The sequence below is a fragment of the Pan troglodytes genome, chromosome 18 (genome assembly GCF_028858775.2).
Source record: "Pan troglodytes isolate AG18354 chromosome 18, NHGRI_mPanTro3-v2.0_pri, whole genome shotgun sequence".
In the NCBI taxonomy this organism is placed as follows: Eukaryota; Metazoa; Chordata; class Mammalia; order Primates; family Hominidae; genus Pan; species Pan troglodytes.
Window position 1 is genome coordinate 34346175 of NC_072416.2, and position 19207 is coordinate 34365381.

The 19207-nt window shown below is 45.4% G+C and overlaps 1 protein-coding gene across 1 annotated transcript in view; it reads right to left on the minus strand.

Annotated features, from left to right (window-relative positions):
- Positions 1–16838, minus strand: part of LOC112207351 (serine/threonine-protein kinase SMG1-like) — a 51233-nt gene extending 34395 nt beyond the window's left edge. The window contains exons 1-2 of the mRNA XM_063796330.1: positions 16762–16838; positions 13066–13583 (exon numbers count right to left, since the gene is read on the minus strand). Of these exons, the coding sequence (XP_063652400.1) occupies positions 13066–13583; positions 16762–16838 (595 nt within the window). The remainder of the gene's footprint in view (positions 1–13065; positions 13584–16761) is intronic.
- Positions 16839–19207: the final 2369 nt, after the last annotated feature.

The following is a 19207-nucleotide window of genomic DNA, read 5'->3' on the forward strand; positions in this document are numbered from 1 at the left end:
GATACTAAGTTCCTTAAGAGACAGCAATCATTTATTATAGATTTACAGTACTACAATTTCAAATAGTACCAGAATCTTTTTTTTTTTCTCTGAGACAGTGGCACAATCACAGCTCACAGAAGCCTCGACCTCCTGGGCTAAAGCAATCCTCCCACCTCAGCCTCCCAAGTAGGTGGGACTAGAAACTCATGACACCATGTCCAGCTATTTTTTTTTTTTTTTTTTTTTTTTGAGACAGAGTCTTGCTCTGTCGCCCAGGCTGGAGTGCAATGGTGTGAACTTGGCTCACTGCAACCTCTGCCTCCTGGGTTCAAGCAATTCTCCTGCCTCAGCCTCCCAAATAGCTGGGATTACAGGCATGCACCACCATGCCCAGCTAATTTTTGTATTTTTAGTAGAGACGGAGTTTCACCAGGTTGGTCAGGCTGGTCTCGAATTCCTGATCTCGGTGATCTGACAGCCTCAGCCTCCCAAAGTGCTGGGATTACAGGTGTAAGCCACCATGCCCAGCCAATTTTTTTATTTTTTGTAGAAACGAGGTCTCACTATGTTACCCAGGCTGGTCTCCAACTCCTGGGCTCAAGTGATCCACCCACCTCCCTGCCTTGGTCTCCCAAAGCACCACCATGCCTGGCCCAAAATCTTGTAATTGCTTAATACTGTATATACATTCTTATAATGATATGATATTTCCCATCTTTGTTTAGAAGATGCGTGTGGTTCTTCTCCACCCCCTCAAGTACTTAAAACTATCACATTGGCAGAGTACAACTAAATGTTTCTGGCATCCTCCCTCCTCCCATTAAAAAAAAAATTAAAATAAAAATATGTATATACACACCCATACACACTACACCAGAGGGAAAAAAGCAACTCATCGTTCAACTGGTGTTCTTATAAGAATCAGTTCTTAAATTCCAACTGTGTAGTAAAAGGTAAGCAAGTTATAAGCTACCTTTTAACCTAACCTTTCTCTATATACATTCCATTTACATTGTACTTGCCCTCCAATCTATGCAAACAGTCACAAAGATTAGATTATGTTTGCTGGCTTATCATTTCAACTAGTAACAAATTCTTAAGGTGTGAATACAAGATATGGAGAAAAAACGATGATGCAGAGCTATGCTGAAATTTCTTATTGTTCAACTTGAAATAGGTTTACAGCCTAATGGGAGTATACTAGAAAGTGTAGAAAGAGGGCAGGCACGGTGGCTCACACCTGTAATCCCAGCACTTTGGGAGACAGAGGTGAATGGATCACAAGGTCAGGAGTTCAAGACCAGCCTGGCCAACAAGGTGAAACCCCGCCTCTACTAAAAATACAAAAAAAAAAATTACCTGGGTGCGGTGTCACATGCCTGTAATCCCATCTACTCAGGAGGCTGAGGCAGGATAATCGCTTGAACCCGGGTGGCGGAGGTTGCAGTGAGCTGAGATCGTACCATTGCACTCCAGCCTGGGGGACAGAGCGAGACTCCGTCTCAAAAAAAAAAAAAAAGAAAAAAAGAAAAAAAGAAAATGTAGAAAGAGAGCCACTCCACTGCAGAGCAATTAATTCTGTCTCCACTAATATTTTTCTAAATATTCACTGAAACAGTTTTAAAAATAATTTCCTGAACTTTAACCCTCCCAACGTCTTCAAAAGGCAAAAATTACCCCCTCAGAGGGACACAGCTGGTAGTGCCAATACAAAAGATCTTTGTCTTCCCATTCTTAGTCCATAGCTTTTTTCATGACACCAGCCTCTCCTAAGATAAATATCTGTGAAGGATCAACTTTTTAAAATACACACATTCTAGCTGGGCACGGTGGCTCACATCTGTAATCCCAGAACTTTGGGAGGCTGAGGCGGACGTATCACCTGAGGTCAGGAGTTTGAGACCAGCCTGGTCAACACGGTGAAACCCGTCTCTACTAAAAATACAAAAATTAGCCAGGCGTGGTGGCATGCACCTGTAATCCCAGCTACATGGGAGGCTGAGGCAGGAGAATCGCTTGAACCCGGGAGGTGGAGATTGCAGTGAGCCAAGATGGTGCCAACTGCACTCCAGCCTGGGCAACAGAGCAAGACGCCATCTCAAAAAAAAAAAAAAAAAAAAAAAAAAATACATTCTTAAAAATAAAGACACTTAGAGAGAAATCTAAAACACACTGGTTCTATTTTTATGCTAAGACAGCAGGTGGATTTTTTTTTTTTTTTTGAAAAAGAAAAGGGAACAAATTTCACATAGGAGAAGAGTTTTTGAAATCTTTGCACAACAGGGTGGCCACAGTAAATAATGATGTATTTATTTGCAAAGAGAAGACAGAGATAACAATAGCAATAATAATAATGTATTTCAAACAATTAAGAGTAAATTTCAAATGCCTCACCACAAAATATAAGTAAGCAAAGTAAGGCGATAGTATGCTAATTAGCATGATTTAATCATACTACATTACACACATATATATAAACATTACGTTGTACCCTATGTGTACAATTATGATTTCTGAATTAATATTAGAGTGGGGAGAACAATAATGATTAATTTTTACTTCTTCAGTAAGATTACAATGAAAATGTAGAGAGCACTAGCATTATAGTAACTATACGATAGGCCACTTTAAATAAAAGGCATTTTTTACAAAATTTTTAGTCAATAAATTGATTACCACATACTTACGACCTATTTGCTATTAAGTGTAATTTATAATTTTAGTATTTTCAAAAAAGGAACATATTAAAATCCTATCAATATTTCAAATGACAGAATTAATCATTTTTAATAGAATCCTTACTCAGGTCCTTCAAAAACAATATAAACTATGACTTAAGGTAGATTCCTTTAAATCTGACTAATGAATAAATGTTAAATCTCAAATTTCATAGTCCCAGTGCTGGAAAACCTATATTTTTATTTTTCTTCACGTTTATACAAAGAACGTACAGACAGGCAAGAAATGTAATCAACCTTTTTAGGAAAGAATCCCAGGATTTGCTTTCTTTTCAATTAAATATATATGAATTCTGGGGGATACTGGTGATCATCTCTGGATCTTTTTACTCATCTAATGAGAAAAGAGTCTCATTATACAAAGAGGATAGTCAAAAAGCCTAATGATTTCCTCACATAAGTAGATTTTTCTGTCTGGCAAATCTGAAGAAGTCAACATAGAATCTGTCATTAATGCATTGAATCTGAACTTCCACTATTCAAATCAAATTAGGACCTGGAAATAAAGTGTTAACACTTCAGACAAGAAATTCCAGGGTTTGTATCATCAGGAATATAAACCAGGGACACTCTCAAGAGGCTGAAGAGCAAGAGTCATGCACTGCTTCAGAGAATTAAATACTCCAAGATGAAAGTTAAAATTTCAAACACACATATCACACATACACATCTTTTAACATCAGGTTGAAATGCTAAAGGGAACAGAGTAAAGGTATGTTTTCAATTAATAAATTTAAATGAGAGAAAACTTTAAATTCAAAGAGCTTCAGTAAAAAAAAAAAAGAAAATATTAGCAATGTTATCAAATGTGGACAAAAAGCTAATATATGTCACTATGTAATCCAAGACATATTCATTAGTGGCGCCTTTTTTCTGGGCTATGAATATATTAGATGCCATCCAAAAACAAATATCTAGTAAATATTAAGTTTAACGACTTCTTAAAAACCTGTAGGTTCCCAAAGACATATACATGTATGTGCAGTGAGGCCACTGCTAAGCCTCTAACAATATTCTTGTAGACTACTAAAGTTCTCTATGATGATAAAAAGGATGATAAAAAAAAATCTAGTGTCTCCCCTTAATAAACAAAGAACGAGCATAACTTAGGAAGTTCGGTAACAAAAACAATCTATAATTCTGGTACCAGAAATCCCTCTGAGGCTGGGCGAGGTGGCTTACACCTGTAATCCCAGCACTTTGGGAAGCCAAGGCAGGGGGGATCACCTGAGGTCCGAAGATGAAGAACATCCTGGCTAACAGGGTGAAACCCTGTCTCTACTAAAAATACAAAAAATTAGCCAGGCAAGTGGCACATGCCTGTAATCCCAGCTACTCAGGAGGCCGAGGCAGGAGAATCACTTGAACCCAGGAGGTAGAGGTTGCGTGAGCCTAGATCGTGCCCTTGCACTCCAGCCTGGGCAACAAGAGCAAAACTCCATCTCAAAAAAAAAAAAAAAAGCAACAAGTCCCTCTGAAAAAAGTTTTAAATAATAAACAAAAAAGTCTATAACAGGTTTTTAAATAACTATAAAGTCCTACACATATTATATGAATACCAACATAATAATATGAATATGAATATCAACAGGGTATCCAAATCCTTTTTTGAAAAGGTCTGAAAATTAATATGAAAGAAGTAATTCAGTATGTTCAGAAATCTGTTGATTCTAGGCCAGGTATGGTAGCTCACACCTGTTATCCCAGCACTTTGGGATTTACAAAATGGCATTTCCTCCTCACCTAAGGTCAGGAGTTCAAGACCAGCCTGGCCAAGATGGAGAAACCCCATTTCTACTAAAAACTACAAAAATTAGCCAGGCGTGGTGGCAGTCGCCTGTAATCCCAGCTACTCAGGAGGCTGAGGTAGGAGAATCACTTGAACCTGGGCGGCAGAGTTTGCAGTGAGCCAAGATCTCACCACTGCACTCCAGCCTGGGTGACAAATAAAATAAAATAAAGAAATCTGTTGATTCTGGAATATTTGCGTTTCATTCCCCAATCAGCAGGCATGCAATTGGCAAGAAGTGTGTTTCCCCAGGCATTCTAATGGGATGCCAGAAGGCTCAACCCAGTGCTTAAATTTTTAGTGATTACATTGCTTAAATAATGTAGACAGATACAATAGACTCAAGATAAATCAATGTGTAAAAAGACTTTAAATATGTGCACAAGGTATTTTTCAAGATGGATAAAACATATGAATCTTAAGTTACCATATTCTTTTTTTTTTTTTTTTTTTTTTCTGAGAGGGAGGTTTTTTTCCTCTTGTTGCCCAGGCTGGAGTGCAACGGCATCATCTCCACTCACTGCAACCTCCGCCTCCCAAGTTCAAGCAATTCTCCTGCCTCAGCCTCCTGAATAGCTGGGACTACAGGCGTATGCCACCATGCCCAGCTAATTTTTGTATATTTTTTAGTCGAGATGGGGTTTCACCATGTTGGCCAGGATGGTCTTGATCCCTTGACCTCATGATCCGCCCACCTTGGCCTCCCAAAGTGCTGAGATTACAGGTATGAGCCACTGCGCGTGGCCAAATTACCGTATTCTTTCTTCTGTAGAAAGATCTGGCCACTCCAGTCCATTACGATACTGTCCTTTTGAGCCTGCTCAATCAGTTTGTTTAAGCCCTGCCTCAGGCCAACAGGGCTGCCATAAGAGGAATGCTTTCCCCAAAAAAACATCCTACAAGAACAGTGTTGCAATCTCTGGAGTTAACACTTAATATAAAAACACAAACTTGCAGGATCTCATTTTCATGAATTTACTTGAGGAAAGACACAAATATAGAGTGGATGCTATTTATTGATGCACTTAGTAGGAAAGAAGGGGATAGCAAAAGTAACAATTTTACCAGATCCATGCACATATGCAGGTTGTATTTTACTGGAGATGGCACACATAAAAATTCCAGATAGTGGTAAGGATATGAAAAAAAGTGGCAGGAATGGGTGTGATAGTGAAAAAGTCACTGCATATCTGTACCTTGACTGAGGTCATGGTTACACAGGTGTATACATTTGTCAAAATTTACTGAATTTAAGACCTATACAGGCCGGGCATGGTGGCTCACGCCTGTAATCCCAGCACTTTGGGAGGCCGAGGCGGATGGGTCACCTGAGGTCAGGAGTTCCAGACCAGCCTGGCCAACATGGTGAAACCCCATCTCTACTAAAAGTACAAAAACTAGCCAGGCGTGGTGGCAGGCATCTGTAATCACAGCTACTTGGGGCGCTGAAGCAGGAGAATCACTTGAACCCGGGAGGCGGAGGTTGCGGTGAGCCGTGATCGCACCATTGCACTCCAGTCTGGGGGATAAGAGCGAGAATTCATCTCAAAAGAAAAAAAGAAAAAACACCACCACCTATACATACATAAATTTTATCTCAAAGAAGCACCACAATAGAATTCAAAAACGAATTCAATTTAAAAAGGAAAAGTACACTCGATTAATACAAGATGGAAAAGAATAACATTATAAAACCAAGTATCTCTGCATGAGCGAACTCCACAAGAATTTAGTAAGTTATACTCTACATTAAAAAAAAACAAAAAACAAAAACTCAGAATAAGGGAGCATTTCCTATACATATGAAACCACAAAATTTCTGTACTCTTTACTGTTAGGCCTCTATACAAGGGGAAGTATGTTTCATTTTATAGTTCCAAAAATAAAATGGGCTCTGAAAAGCTTCAAGATAGTCAAAGACAGGTAATCAAAATGATGACAATGTGAAAAGATTAACAAACAACAGCTCCTCTAAATCATTAAGGGTGGTCCAATGAAAGGAGCCTCAGGGATTTGTTTTAGGTGATAGGATAAGGAACAAGAGCCAGGTAACAAAGGCAGAAAATCCTAAAGAATTTAACAATTCAATGTTCCCAAAAGACACCATGGACCACACTCCATTTTATATGACACTTAAATGACATTCCATACATGTGTCTAACATGAAGATTGAGCAGATAAAAGGTATCACTTTAGTAATCATCCTCAATCAACACCAGATAACAAATGAGGGGCTTTTGCTTATGGAAATTCTCACATATTGAGCTGAACACTTTTACCTTAATTAATTAATTTATTTTTTGAGACAGAGTTTCGCTCCTGCTGCCCAGGCTGGAGTGCAATGGCCCGATCTCGGCTCACCACAACCTCCGTCTCCTGGATTCAAGTGATTCTCCTGCCTCAGCCTCCCAAGTAGCTGGGATTACAGGCATATGCCACCACACCCGGCTAATTTTTGTATTTTTAGTAGACACGGGGTTTCTCCATGTTGGTCAGGCTAGTCTCGAACTCCCGACCTCAGGAGATCCACCCACCTCAGCCTCCCAAACTGCTGGGATTACAGGCATGAGCCACCACGGCCAGCCCACACACTTTTTCAAGAAGCAACTAGATTTAATCTTCCTAAATTGTGCCACTTTCCAGCAGGTAAAATTTCAATGATTCCCTAAAGTCACTCCAAATACACTTAAACTGGGCCAGGGTGGTGGCTCATGCCTGTAATCCCAGCACTTTGGGAGGCCGAGATGGGTGGATCACCTGAGGTCATGAGTTCAAGACAAGCCTGACCAACATGGTGAAACCCCGTCTCTAGTAAATACAAAAAATTAGCCAGGTGTGGTGGTGCGTGCCTGTAATCCCTAGAGCTACATGGGAGGCTGAGACAGGAAAACAGCTTGTACCTGGGAGGCGGAGGATGCAGTGAGCCGAGATTGCACCATTGCACTCCAGCCTGGACAACAAGAGTAAAACTCCATCTCAAAAAAAAAAAAAAAAGTTGGAGTGAGGGGAAGGTTCAACTTAAAGATACAATTACTAAGTGTTTCATAAGGAATGACTTATTTCATAATGGAGTAGGAGTTTGACACCAGCATGGGCAACATGGGGAGGCCCCATCTCTACAAAAAAATAAAAATAAAAAATTAGCGTGCCAAGCATGGTGGGTCACACCTGTAATCCTGGCTCTTTGGGAGGCCAAGGAGGAAGGATCACTTGAGCCTAGGTATTCAAGACCAGCCCAGGCAGCATGGCAAAACCCCGTCTCTACAGAAAACAAAAAAAAATAAAGTAGCTGGGGGTGGTGACATGCACCTGTGGTCCCAGCTATTGGGAGGGTGAGGTAGGAGGACTTATTGAGCCTGGGAGGTGGAGGCTGCAGTGAGCTGAGATGGTTCCACTGCACTCCAACCTGGGCAATGAAGTGAGACTCTGTTTCAGAAAAAGAGAGAGGCGGCCAGGCGTGGTGGCTCACGCCTGGAATCCCAGCACTTTGGAAGGCCGAAGCGGGTGGATCACCTGAGGTCAGCAGTTCAAGACCAGCCTGGCCAACATGGTGAAATCCCATCTCCACTAAAAACACAAAAATTAGCCGGGCATAGTGGCATGCACCTGTATTCCCAGCTACTTGGGAGGCTGAGACAGGAGAATCACTTGAACCAGGAGGTGCAGGTTGCAAGTGAGCTGAGATTGTGCCACTATACTCCAGCCTGGGCGACAAAGTAAAACTCTGTCTCAAAAAAAAAAAAAAAAAAGAGAGAGAGAGAGGAAAAATAAATAAATTAGTCAGGTGTGGTGGTATGCACCTGTGGTCCCAGCTACTCAGGAGGCTAAGGCAGGAGGATTCCCAGAGCCCAGGAAGTCAAGGCTGCAGTGAGCAGTGATTGCACCACTGCACTCCAGCCTGGGCAACAGAGCAAGAGCATATCTCAAAAAAGAGGAAAGAAAAGAAAAGAAAAACATAAAAACAAACATTCCTTTAGTTTTAATTTTTATTTTTTAGTTTCTTATGGCTGTTTTACTCTCCTCCAAGTAAAACAGCCATACACAATTTGCTGAAATTTTCCTTAGTGTACTTTGAAATCTGTGGAACAGAACTGGCAATCGCTAAATTCTATTCGACTCTAGTTCCATTTAAAATTAGACTGGTGTGAAGTAACTGCGGTTTTTGCCAAAACCGCAATTACTTTTGCACCCACCTAATATGTATAAAATATGTAACTTCACTTAATTTTATCCTTTATGTATTTCCCTATATTATGTACCTATGGACATCAAACTTACTACAGACTGATAGCAGGCTGAATAGACAACTCTGGTTTCAAAAATCCAGCTTCTCACAACATCAGACATACTAGTATACAGCTTTTCTAATTTCACAACACATTTCCATTTTTTGGTCTTTCACAATAGAGAAGATGTGTGTACTTTTGAATACTCTGATCTGTCTACAATCTACCAAAATTGGAAGGTGTTTTTATTATACAGTTTCATCCTTTTAGAAATATAGAAAGATCCTAAGTTTGGGCACAGTAAGACACTCAATATAGATCTACTACTAAACAAGTAAGACCAAGTACATAATTAACGTCCTAACACCCCGAGTGGAGAAGTAAAATCTACTTGTTTTCTGTTGAGTTGAATGCCTTCTCTTCTTTGTTGAATTAATCAATCTATTTGACTCCAATGTCAAATTAATCAATGTCACTTTAGAACATTAAAATGTACAATTATGAATTACACATTTAATTTTAAAACACATCATTCTGATCTCTGTCTTGATTGATACTAGAAGATTATCTTCCAAACTAAGGTGGAAAAAATGACAGACTTTAGCTATTGGCAATGATAGGTCATTTTTTTAGGGAAGAGGAGTAAAGAGGGCAACCTCCATAGGTCAGATATCCCTTTGTTCTAAGAAGCCACCACCCCTGTTTCTTCATATGAAAAAACCCAGAGACATCCAGTGGTTCCCAAAACCTTCTCAACTTTACGCTTGAGGAACCCACAGATTTCAAATAATACAACTGACCTAAGACCACTCATTTGTTTAACCATTCTTTTTTTAATTTTTAATTTTTTTTTTTTTGAAAAGGAGTCTTGCTCTGTTGCCCAGGCTGGAGTGCAGTGGTGTGATGTCGCTCACTACAACCTCCGCCTCTCAGGTTCAAGTGATTCTCCTGCCTCAGCCTCCCGAGTAACTGGGATTACAGGCATGCACCACCACATCCCGCTAATTTATTTATTTATTTATTTTTAGTAGAGATGGGGTTTCACCATGTCGGTTGGCCAGGCTGGTCTTGAACTCCTGACCTCAGGTGATCCACCCACCTCAGCCTCCCGAAGTGCTGGGATTACAGGCGTGAGCCACTGCCCCCAGCCTATTGACCATTCTTAAATGTCGGGTGCGGTGGCTCACACCTGTAATCTCAACACTTTGGGAGGCTGAAGGTGGGCAGATTGCTTGAGTTCAGGGGTTCAAGACCAGCCTGGGCAACGTGGTGAAAACCCCATCTCTACAAAAAATACAAAAATGAGCCAGGCTGTTGGCAAGTGCCTGTAGCCCCAGCTACTTGTGGATGCTGAGGCAGGAGGCTTGAGCCTGGGAGGTCGAGACTGCAGTAAGCCAAGTATCTGTGCCGCTGCACTCCAGCCTGGGTGACACAGCAAGACCCTGTCTCAAAAAAATTGACAGAAGAGTTGACTGAGAGCACAGTGAATGAAAAGGAAGACTATAAGCCAGAGCCATATAAATGCTTACTGTTGGAGGTATGCTTCTATGGAACAGGGGTTTGCTCTCTTGCCATATGACATTCACGTATTCAGCCACCTGGAACACTTCCTGTCAGTATGTGTGAAGTATCATGTGTGGTCAAAATTGACTCAACAGTCATTTTCCACACCAACTGGCAAACTAACACTAAAAGAAATCAACAAGTATTGCTTTTTCAAAAGCCTAAATCGGCTGAGTGCGGTGACTTACACCTGTAATCCCAGCACTTTGGGAGGCCAAAGCAGGCGGATCACCTGAGTCAGGAGTCCAAGAACAGGCCGGCCAACATGGTGGAATCCCGTCTCTACTAAAAATACAAAAATTAGCTGGACGCCTGTAATCCCAGCTACTCAGGAGGCTGAGGCAGGAGAATTTTTCCCTGTAACCGGGAGGCAGAGGCTGCAGTGAGTCGAGATTACACCACTGCACTCCAGCCTGGGAGACAGAGCAAGACTCCATCTCAGGAAGACAAAAAAAAAAAAAAAAGCCTACATCAAGGAAAACAGAACCAAAACACCAGGGACAAAATGGTACATAAGAGGCAAAAAAATTTTCACCAAAATTATTCAGATGAACCATAATAAATGTGCCTGCATCTGAAGATGTTCTAAACCTTCATTTAAGCAAGAAGCAAGATCAAGATCCATTCCGTCAGTTACCTGGAGTCTGTCATCTTTCTGAATAAGGGACAGAATCACCTCAAATTTAACTAATAAAAATTTATGACTTGGCAAACACCCCAGGTATTTTTATTGACTAACAAATCAGCTATGACAATCTTAGCAACAAATCAAGTTATGCTATGGGGTATGTCCACACTTCCCTGTTCCCTCTACAACAGGAGAAAATCAAATCTTTCCAACATCCTAACAAACTGTTACTCCCTGTAACCAAATGTATCACAGTATCGTCTACCAAGGCGTTACATCCTGAAACTTTCCTACAAAAAGCACAGCTTCAAAGAAACCTTGCAAGCTTTCTTGTAAGCTCCTCCCTTCCCCCATCGCCCCTCCCCAGAGCCAAGAAATAAAGCACTTGAAAGAAACAACATGGATAATATTTATTAATAGCTCATGTACATATTCCATAACTACATAAGCCATTTGGCTTCATACCTGTCAGCAATGAAGTCAGCTGGCCCTAGCACGTGGCTGCGACTCTTCTCTATTTATTTAGAACTACAAACTACAATTTACACTTTACAAAAGCTGTAGGACTATTTGGGAAGGCACTTTATTCTTCTAAAAGGTTACTAAATTCTCTTATATACTTATACTGATCACAATACTGAAAAATAATAGAAAATCCATTGTCATTCATTTACCACCTGATTTGTTAGATGCCAGATAATCAAATTTCACACATTTCAATAAAAAGGCAAAACTAAGCATGTCAATCATAGGAAGAAAAATACTTAACTAATTTTATTTAAAGCACTCACAAACTCTTAAGTGGTACAAGACAAGTCAACGCTGTTTATCGAACAATATTTTTTTTTACGACTAAACATCTCAATTCTAGACTCAGGCACTAATTATTAAAGTCATCTAGTTATATACACCAATTCTCAACAGACAGTTTTTTTTGGAAAGGCATATTAAACAGACTAAGATGTGTACTACCCATTAGCCAAAGATAATTTTATTGATTTTTCTAATGAGTCTTCAAACGTTACATTCTAACATCTTAGCAAATTATTTCCAAATACTGCTGGAATTACATGTAACTATCAGGAAACAAAAGGGCTTCTCAACAACTTGTGCGTTCTACATTATCTGGCCAGTTTCCGGACAATTATAATACAGTTGTGCTCCAAACCAGGAGAGTTCCATGAATCAATTGCCCCTAAAATATATTTCTGTATATTTAAGGAGTTCTAAGCATTGGGTTAAATTCCAAACAGACTCTGGATACAAGCATTTATTTAGTAAGAGAGGTTAGAATAAATCAATCCTAAATTAGGCACAGCTGCCCTCCCCCCATTGATCAAAAAGACAGGAAATTACATTTATTTAAAAAGTTAATGTTCCTAATATATTCAAATCTAACTAAGCCCCAAAACGGTCTGAGATCAAATCCTCCATAAAAGAGGAAATTCTCTAGACTTCTAAGTGGGTGCCCAAAGAGTTCACTCAAGTGTCCAGGTATGAATTACGATTCACCAGAGTAACCGGCCTTGCACTTAGGGAAAACTTCCATCGCCCAAGACCAGAGTGGGTCGATCCCATCAACAGTCACACAATCTCATCTCATGCTCCACTAATGAATGTTCTGCCTAAAGTCAGAGCAATGCCTTAGCCGGAGTTTTGTTTTGGTTTTTTCAATATTAACACGTGGGGGTCACAGAAAGGAACAGAGGTTAGAAGAGCTCTCACGTGGCGGCTGAAAGACTGGGGAACTGAGAAAGTGAATGAGTAACAGGGAGGGTCCTGGACTCTCAGGATCTCCCAACTCGGGGTCCGGGGGAGGCGGTAAGTGGAATGCCCCCCGCCCCCCCACCCCCGCCTCTTTCTCACCTCCTGGTCCCGACCCTAGGCCAGTGCCACCGCCGGGAGCCCCGGGTCTCGGCTTCAGCCCCAGGCTGAACATGCAGGGAGGGGAGAGGCACTTAGGCCTCGCCTCCCCGCGGCCTTCCTCCCCCAGCCGGGGCGGAGGAGACCCAGGAAGCCGCGCCCGGCTCCGGTGGGTGGAGGGCCTAGGCCGCGCCTCCCAGCCCCGCGGCCCTAGGCCTCGGCCCGCCCGAGGCGGAGCCCGGGAGGTCGGGGCGGGGTCCCGGGCCGGTCACCCACCTGGGTTGCCAGTATTCCAGCTCCGCGGATAGTTGGTGCCGCCGCTGCTCAGCCGAGACCCCGGGGCTCTGCGGCTCATTACCTTCCCCGACACGACATGGCCAAGCGCCGCCGCCCAGAGAAGCGCGAGTCGCCGCCCGAACCGGCCGCCGCCGACACCCCGCTCCGGCCCGGGGCTGAAGAGGAAGCCGAGAAGGAGGAGGAGGAGGAGGCGGCGGCGGCAGAAGGCGGGGTAAGAGGACGGCCGTTCCGGGTTCCGCCTGAGCCCGCAGCGCAGGACGAGGAGGCGGGAGCGGCGCGGTGAGAGAGGCGGATGAAGGCGAGGCGACGTCTCTTCCAGGGCCGTGCGCGGCCCACGACGCCGGGGCCCCGGAGGACGAGGACGACGAGGAGCAGGCGGTGGCGGCAGCTCCTCACGCTCACAAGGCCACTGCTTCCCCGCCTCCCGGCTCCGCCCGCCGCGCCGCCACTGTAGCACGGCAAGCTGGGAGCGAGAGGCGGGGTCGGCCCCGCCGGGCCTGGGGAGAGAGGCGGGTCCTGTCGGCGGGGCGGGGCCGATAGCAGGCCGCCCCGCCCCCCACGGCCCCAGGCTCTTGGACGGCGAAGCTGGGCATGGTGGTGGGCACCTGTAATTCCAGCTACTCAGGAGGCTGAGGCAGGAGAATTGCTTGAACCTGGGAGGCAGAGGTTGCAGTGAGCTGAGATCACGCCATTGCACTCTAGCCCAGGCAACAGAAGTGAAACTCTGCCTAAAAAAAAAAGAAAAAAGAAAGAAAGGTGGTCCCGTTAATGTTTATGCCAAGACAGCCGGCATGACCTGGAAGTGTCCCAAGCCACAGGGCATCTTGCTTCCGGGGAGGATGAATGAATCAAATCGCACCTATTTTGAGGCAAGCAAGGACTCTGTGACTTCAGGAGCCCTGGTGGGTGGACAGAAGCTCCCTGCTCCCCCAGCCTGTCTACCCAGCAGCGCTTTGGCCAGTCCCATTCCTGTACTTCTGAGCCTGCCTGTCAGTCCCTCCTCACACGCACACCGTGGCTTTGTGCCTGGTACTGAGTGTCCCGGAGCCCCAAACCACAGGGTCAACCCCATGAAAGAAACAGGGACTCTGCTCCCATCCACTTGCCCCCACCCCCCGCGTAATCCCCTGGTGCTCACGCAGCCCCACCATAAAGTTTTTGTAGCTCCCTGGCAGACTTGTGCTCCTGTTTGCCAGATCAAAGCCCAGTGACCTGAGCGGCCTGTCCCCAGCAGAGGCCACTAGTCCCTGTGGAGCCACCCCATTGGGAAAGGCATGGGTTGAACTTTAACCATTAGGCTCAGGGATTGGGATGAGTTTCTACAAAAAGAGGTGGGTACACGCCAGTCCACAGTGGTCCTGATCAAAGTGAGAACAGACAGCAGGGAACATCACCCTCTTCAGATTGGAGTCAATGGGAACAGACCTAAGATGTTGGGGAGGAACACTTGGAAGACCTCAGCTTTCTCCTTCTGAGTTGAGCAGATGTGGGCCCCTCTCTGGAGTCGTTCGATGAGGCCAGGGTGATGGTGTTCTCAGCGTTCCTGTGCGCGGCGAACCAGCAGTAACACTTGTAAGTAGAGCCTCAAATTTCCCAAATGCAACTGGATCCTTGTCTTAGCTGATGGGGTCTTTCAAGATGAGAGAGTAGAGACCGTCCCGAGCCACACGGGTTCAGATTTCCACTCCGTTTCTATTTTTTTTTTTTTTTAAGATGTAGTCTCGCTCTATGGCCCAGGCTGGAGTACAGTGGCGCGATCTCAGCGGCTCACCACAACCTCCACCTCCCGGGTTCAAGCGATTCTCCTGCCTCAGCTTCCTGAATAGCTGGGACTACAGACGCATGCCACCACTCCTGGCTAATTTTTTGTATTTTTATTAGAGACAGGGTTTCACCGTGTTAGCCAGGCTGGTCTCGAACTCCTGACCTCGCGATCCGCCCGTCTCAGCCTCCCAAAGTGCTGGGATTACAGGCGTCAGCCACCACGCCCAGCCCTCTTTTTTTCTTTTTTTGATGAAGTTTTGCTCTTTTGCCCAGGCTAGAGTGCAATGGCATGATCTCGGCTCACTGCAACATCTGCCCCCCAGGTTCAAGTGAATCTCCTGCCTCAGCCTCCAAAGTAACTGGGACTACAGGCACCCACCACCGCACCCGGCTAATTTTTTGTATTTTGGTAGAGATGGGGTTTCACCATGTTGGCCAGGCTGGTCTCGAACTCCTGACCTCAGGTGATCCACCCACCTCAGCCTCCCAAAGTGTTAGGATTACAGGCATGAGCCACCGTGCCTGGCCACACTCCGTTTCTCTTGTATTTGGTGACCTTGGGTGAATCGTTTAGCCTCCGTTTCAGGGGTCCTGGGGAGGGCAAGATGGCGGGAGCAGGCGGATAGTCCGTGTTCGCACAGGACACACTGGCATGACTCACCATCCAGACCCGGCAGAATGGCTTGCACTAACCAGTCACAATCGCTCCTAAACTCTTCGGCAAAGAACGCTTCCAAGCAAACCTGTAGCAAATAAACCACTCAGCCAACTCTGCCAAGAAACTGCCCCGTGCCAGCCCCTCCTGGCTTCACGGTCAGTGCCTTGTGACCTTGGACGAGGCCCTTCCTCTTTCTGGGTCTCAGGTGCTTCCTCCGTAGAATGAGAGGCTGCTTTGGCAGCTGCCAAGTTCTCTTCTAACTCAAATCTTCCACGCATTCCATGTTTGGGCCATTGAAAGAGCATGGGCTTAGGAGCCAGACCCCAGGCATGCGGTGCTACTGACGCTTGCTGAGGTGGAGCTTCGGCAGGTCTTCACCCCCAAACCTCTGTGTCCTCATCTCGAGATGGGGGTGGCCAGACTTTCTCTCCAGGGCCATGGAAGGATGACACAATGCATGTAGAAAGCCTGGCCCACCCCAAACTGTCAGTGAGCTCCACTCATTCCTTCTGTTGGGGTCCACGCCTGTGGACTGGAGTGCAGTGGTGCGATCTCTGCTCACTGCAGCCTCTGCCTCCTGGGTTCAAGCGATCCTCTTGACTCAGCCTCCCAAGTAGCTGGGACTACAGGCGTGTGCCACCACGCCCAACTAATTTCTGTATTTTTAGTAGAGATTGGATTTCGCCATGTTGGCCAGGCTGGTCTCAAACTCCCGATCTCAAGTGGTCTACCTGCCTTGGCCTCCTAAAGTGCTGGGATTACAGGCATGAGTCACCTCACCCACCTCCCTTTTTTATTCTTAGTACAACCGTTAAGAGCACTAGCCTGCCTAGGTGGAATCTTGGCCCCACTGCTCTATGGCTGTTGCCCCTCTGTGACTTTCCTTTATTTTTTGAGACTAATTTCTGTCTTGTTGCCCAGGCTGGAGTGCAGTGGTGCGATCTCCAGCTCACCGCAACCTCCACCTCCCAGGTTCAAGCAATTTTCCTGCCTCAGCCTCCCGAGTAGCTGGAATTACAGGCATGCGCCACCACATCCGGCTAATTTTATATTTTTAGTAGATACAGGGTTTCTCCATGTTGCTCAGGGTGGTCTTGAACTCCCAGCCTCAGGTGATCTGCCCATCTCGGCCTCCCAAAGTGCTGGGATTGCAGGCATGAGCCACTGCGCCCGGCTGTCCCCTCTGTGACTTTCTTAACTTCCCCCAGCCTTAGTTTTGTCGTCTGTAACAGGGGGTTGATAATGGTGCTTACTGCGCAGTGTCGTTGGGAGAAGGGTCTGAGGTGGGGCCTGCAAAGGCTGGGGACAGCACATGGCTCCAGGAAGCCATTGCTAGATGCCAGCTGCTGCTGTTGCTAACACAGGCAGCGGTGGGTACCCTGTGTCTATTTAAGCATTTCCCTGTCAGTGGGCAGCAGGTAGCATTCCATTTCTTACTATGGCAACATGTCCTCTTACATCTTGTGCTAGAGAGAGTCATATTCTGTATCGGCACCTAAATCCATTTACACCATGGTCCTCAATCTGTTCCCAGTGAACAGAGGGCTCTGCCAAATCATTTCAGAGTTCCACAAAGAACAGAATATTCTGCCAAGCAGAGAAGATTGGAACATCGTAAGGAATTCATCCTTCTATGTCGGTGTTTTATTTATGGGGATTCTGAAGATTATTTCATTTGGGAAAAGAATATTGTTACTAAAAATTATTGAAAAATCACTGGTGGTTTGGCCGTGAGAGAAAAGTCAAAGAGTTACAAAACGTTCAGTGATAATTTTAGAACCAGGCATGGTGGCTCATGCCTGTAATCCCAGCACTATTTTGGGAGGCTGATGTGGGAGGACAGATCAAGCCCAGGAGTTCAAGATCAGCCTGGGCAACATAGCAAGAACGCATCTCTAAAAAAAAAAAAAATTAAAAAATTAACTGGACATAGTGGCACACACCTATCACCCCAGCTACTGGGGAGGCTGAGGCAGGAGGATCGCTGACCCCAGGAATTTGAGGCTGCAGTGAGTCCTGCTCAGGCCACTGCACTCCAGCCTTGGCTACACAGCAAGACTCTGTCTAAGAAAAAAAAATAATAATAATTTTAGGGATCATTTAATCATGTTTTCTAGTCATGTTTCAGTGCGTTTTTTAATCATGTTTCAGGGCATGCACTGGCAGTGCCCATCTGTTCCTAAGTGTGTGATCAGCAACATTACGTTGGTAACTTAAAATTGGCCATGGTGAAAGTGTTTACACCACAGTCATTGGCAAACCCTAGAAATCGAAGATTCTAAATTCCTGGGAGAACGGCTTATTAAACCTCAACCAGCACACCGCTGCACGTTGTTGGACATTTTACTGGCTATTCCTGCTCAGGTGTGTGTAAGTCTTCTTGCGTTTGGCTCCCCCCGGGCTGAGCGTGGCTGGGCTGGGCTCCCCACTCTGGGTGGGTCCAGGCCTGCTCACTGCATCTCTCATCCTCCCTCTGCAGCCACCTGAGGCCTGTTCTTCTCACGGCGGAGGGCAGGCACTCACAGGGTGAGGCCAGCGGTGCCCATGTATTCCAAGCTACTGCTCACGTCATGTCTGCTAATGTCCCAGTGGTCAAAGCAGGTCACCAGGTGGCCAAGCCTAGTGACAATGGGGGAGGGGATAGCTCCTCCCATGGAGGTCAAGGGGGAAGGAATTTGAGATTTGCTGAACCACCATCAAACCTGGAGACTGAGAATGCATTGGGGAGAGGGGGTCTCCTTCCAGACTGTGCCCGTGTGAATTAGGGGCAAATACTGGCCTCCTGGGGCAGGGGACTTGGCGTCTTTGATTCCATGTCCCCTGCACCTGGGCCAGGGCTTGACCCATAGGAGCAGCTCTGTAAATATTTGTTGACTGATTGAAAAAGAGGATAACATTTGTATTACCTCCCATCGGAGCCCTACTGGAATTAGCACAGAACCCATGTTGCTGTGCACCAGGGTCGGCTGTGTGGAGATTGGAAGCCTATTCAGCATCCAGGTGGCGTCGCCTCCGTGCAGGTGGCAATGAGCCCATCCTTTTGTTGAGTGACACACGCTGAGTTCAACGCCGGTGTTTGATTGTTGGTGGGCCCGTTGGTGCAGCTCAGCAAGCAGAACCTAAAATTACCCGCTCTTCCCACATCCTGTGTCTCTGTGAGCCAGGGAAGCCTGCGTCTCCTGTCTAGATGAGCGCCTCCTCTGTGGCATCGGTGGCTTCTGGGTTCTGTCTACATTCAGGTCTGTGCGGCCATGTTAAATGCCCCTCCCACAGCCACTGCCTCTGGTCCCAACAGGAAAAGGAAGAGGCTGCTCTATGGCCAGGCGCGGTGGCTCACGCCTGCAATCCCAGAACTTTGGGAGGCCAAGGTGAGTGGATCACAAGGTCAGGAGATGGAACCATCCTGGCTAACACAGTGAAACCCCGTCTCTATGAAAAATACACAAAAGTAGCCAGGTGTGGCGGCGCGCGCCTGTAATAGAGCTACTCAGGAGGCTGAGGCAGTAGAATCACTTGAACCTGGGAGGCAGAGGTTGCAGTGAGCTGAGATGGCACCACTGCACTGCAGCCTGGGCAACCGAGCGAGACTCTGTCTCAAAAAAAAAAGAAAAGAAAAGAATCCAGATGAGAATACAGAGAAAGAACAGCAACTTCATCACAGCTTTGTTTAATTGCAAGAAGTTGGAAATAACCTAAATA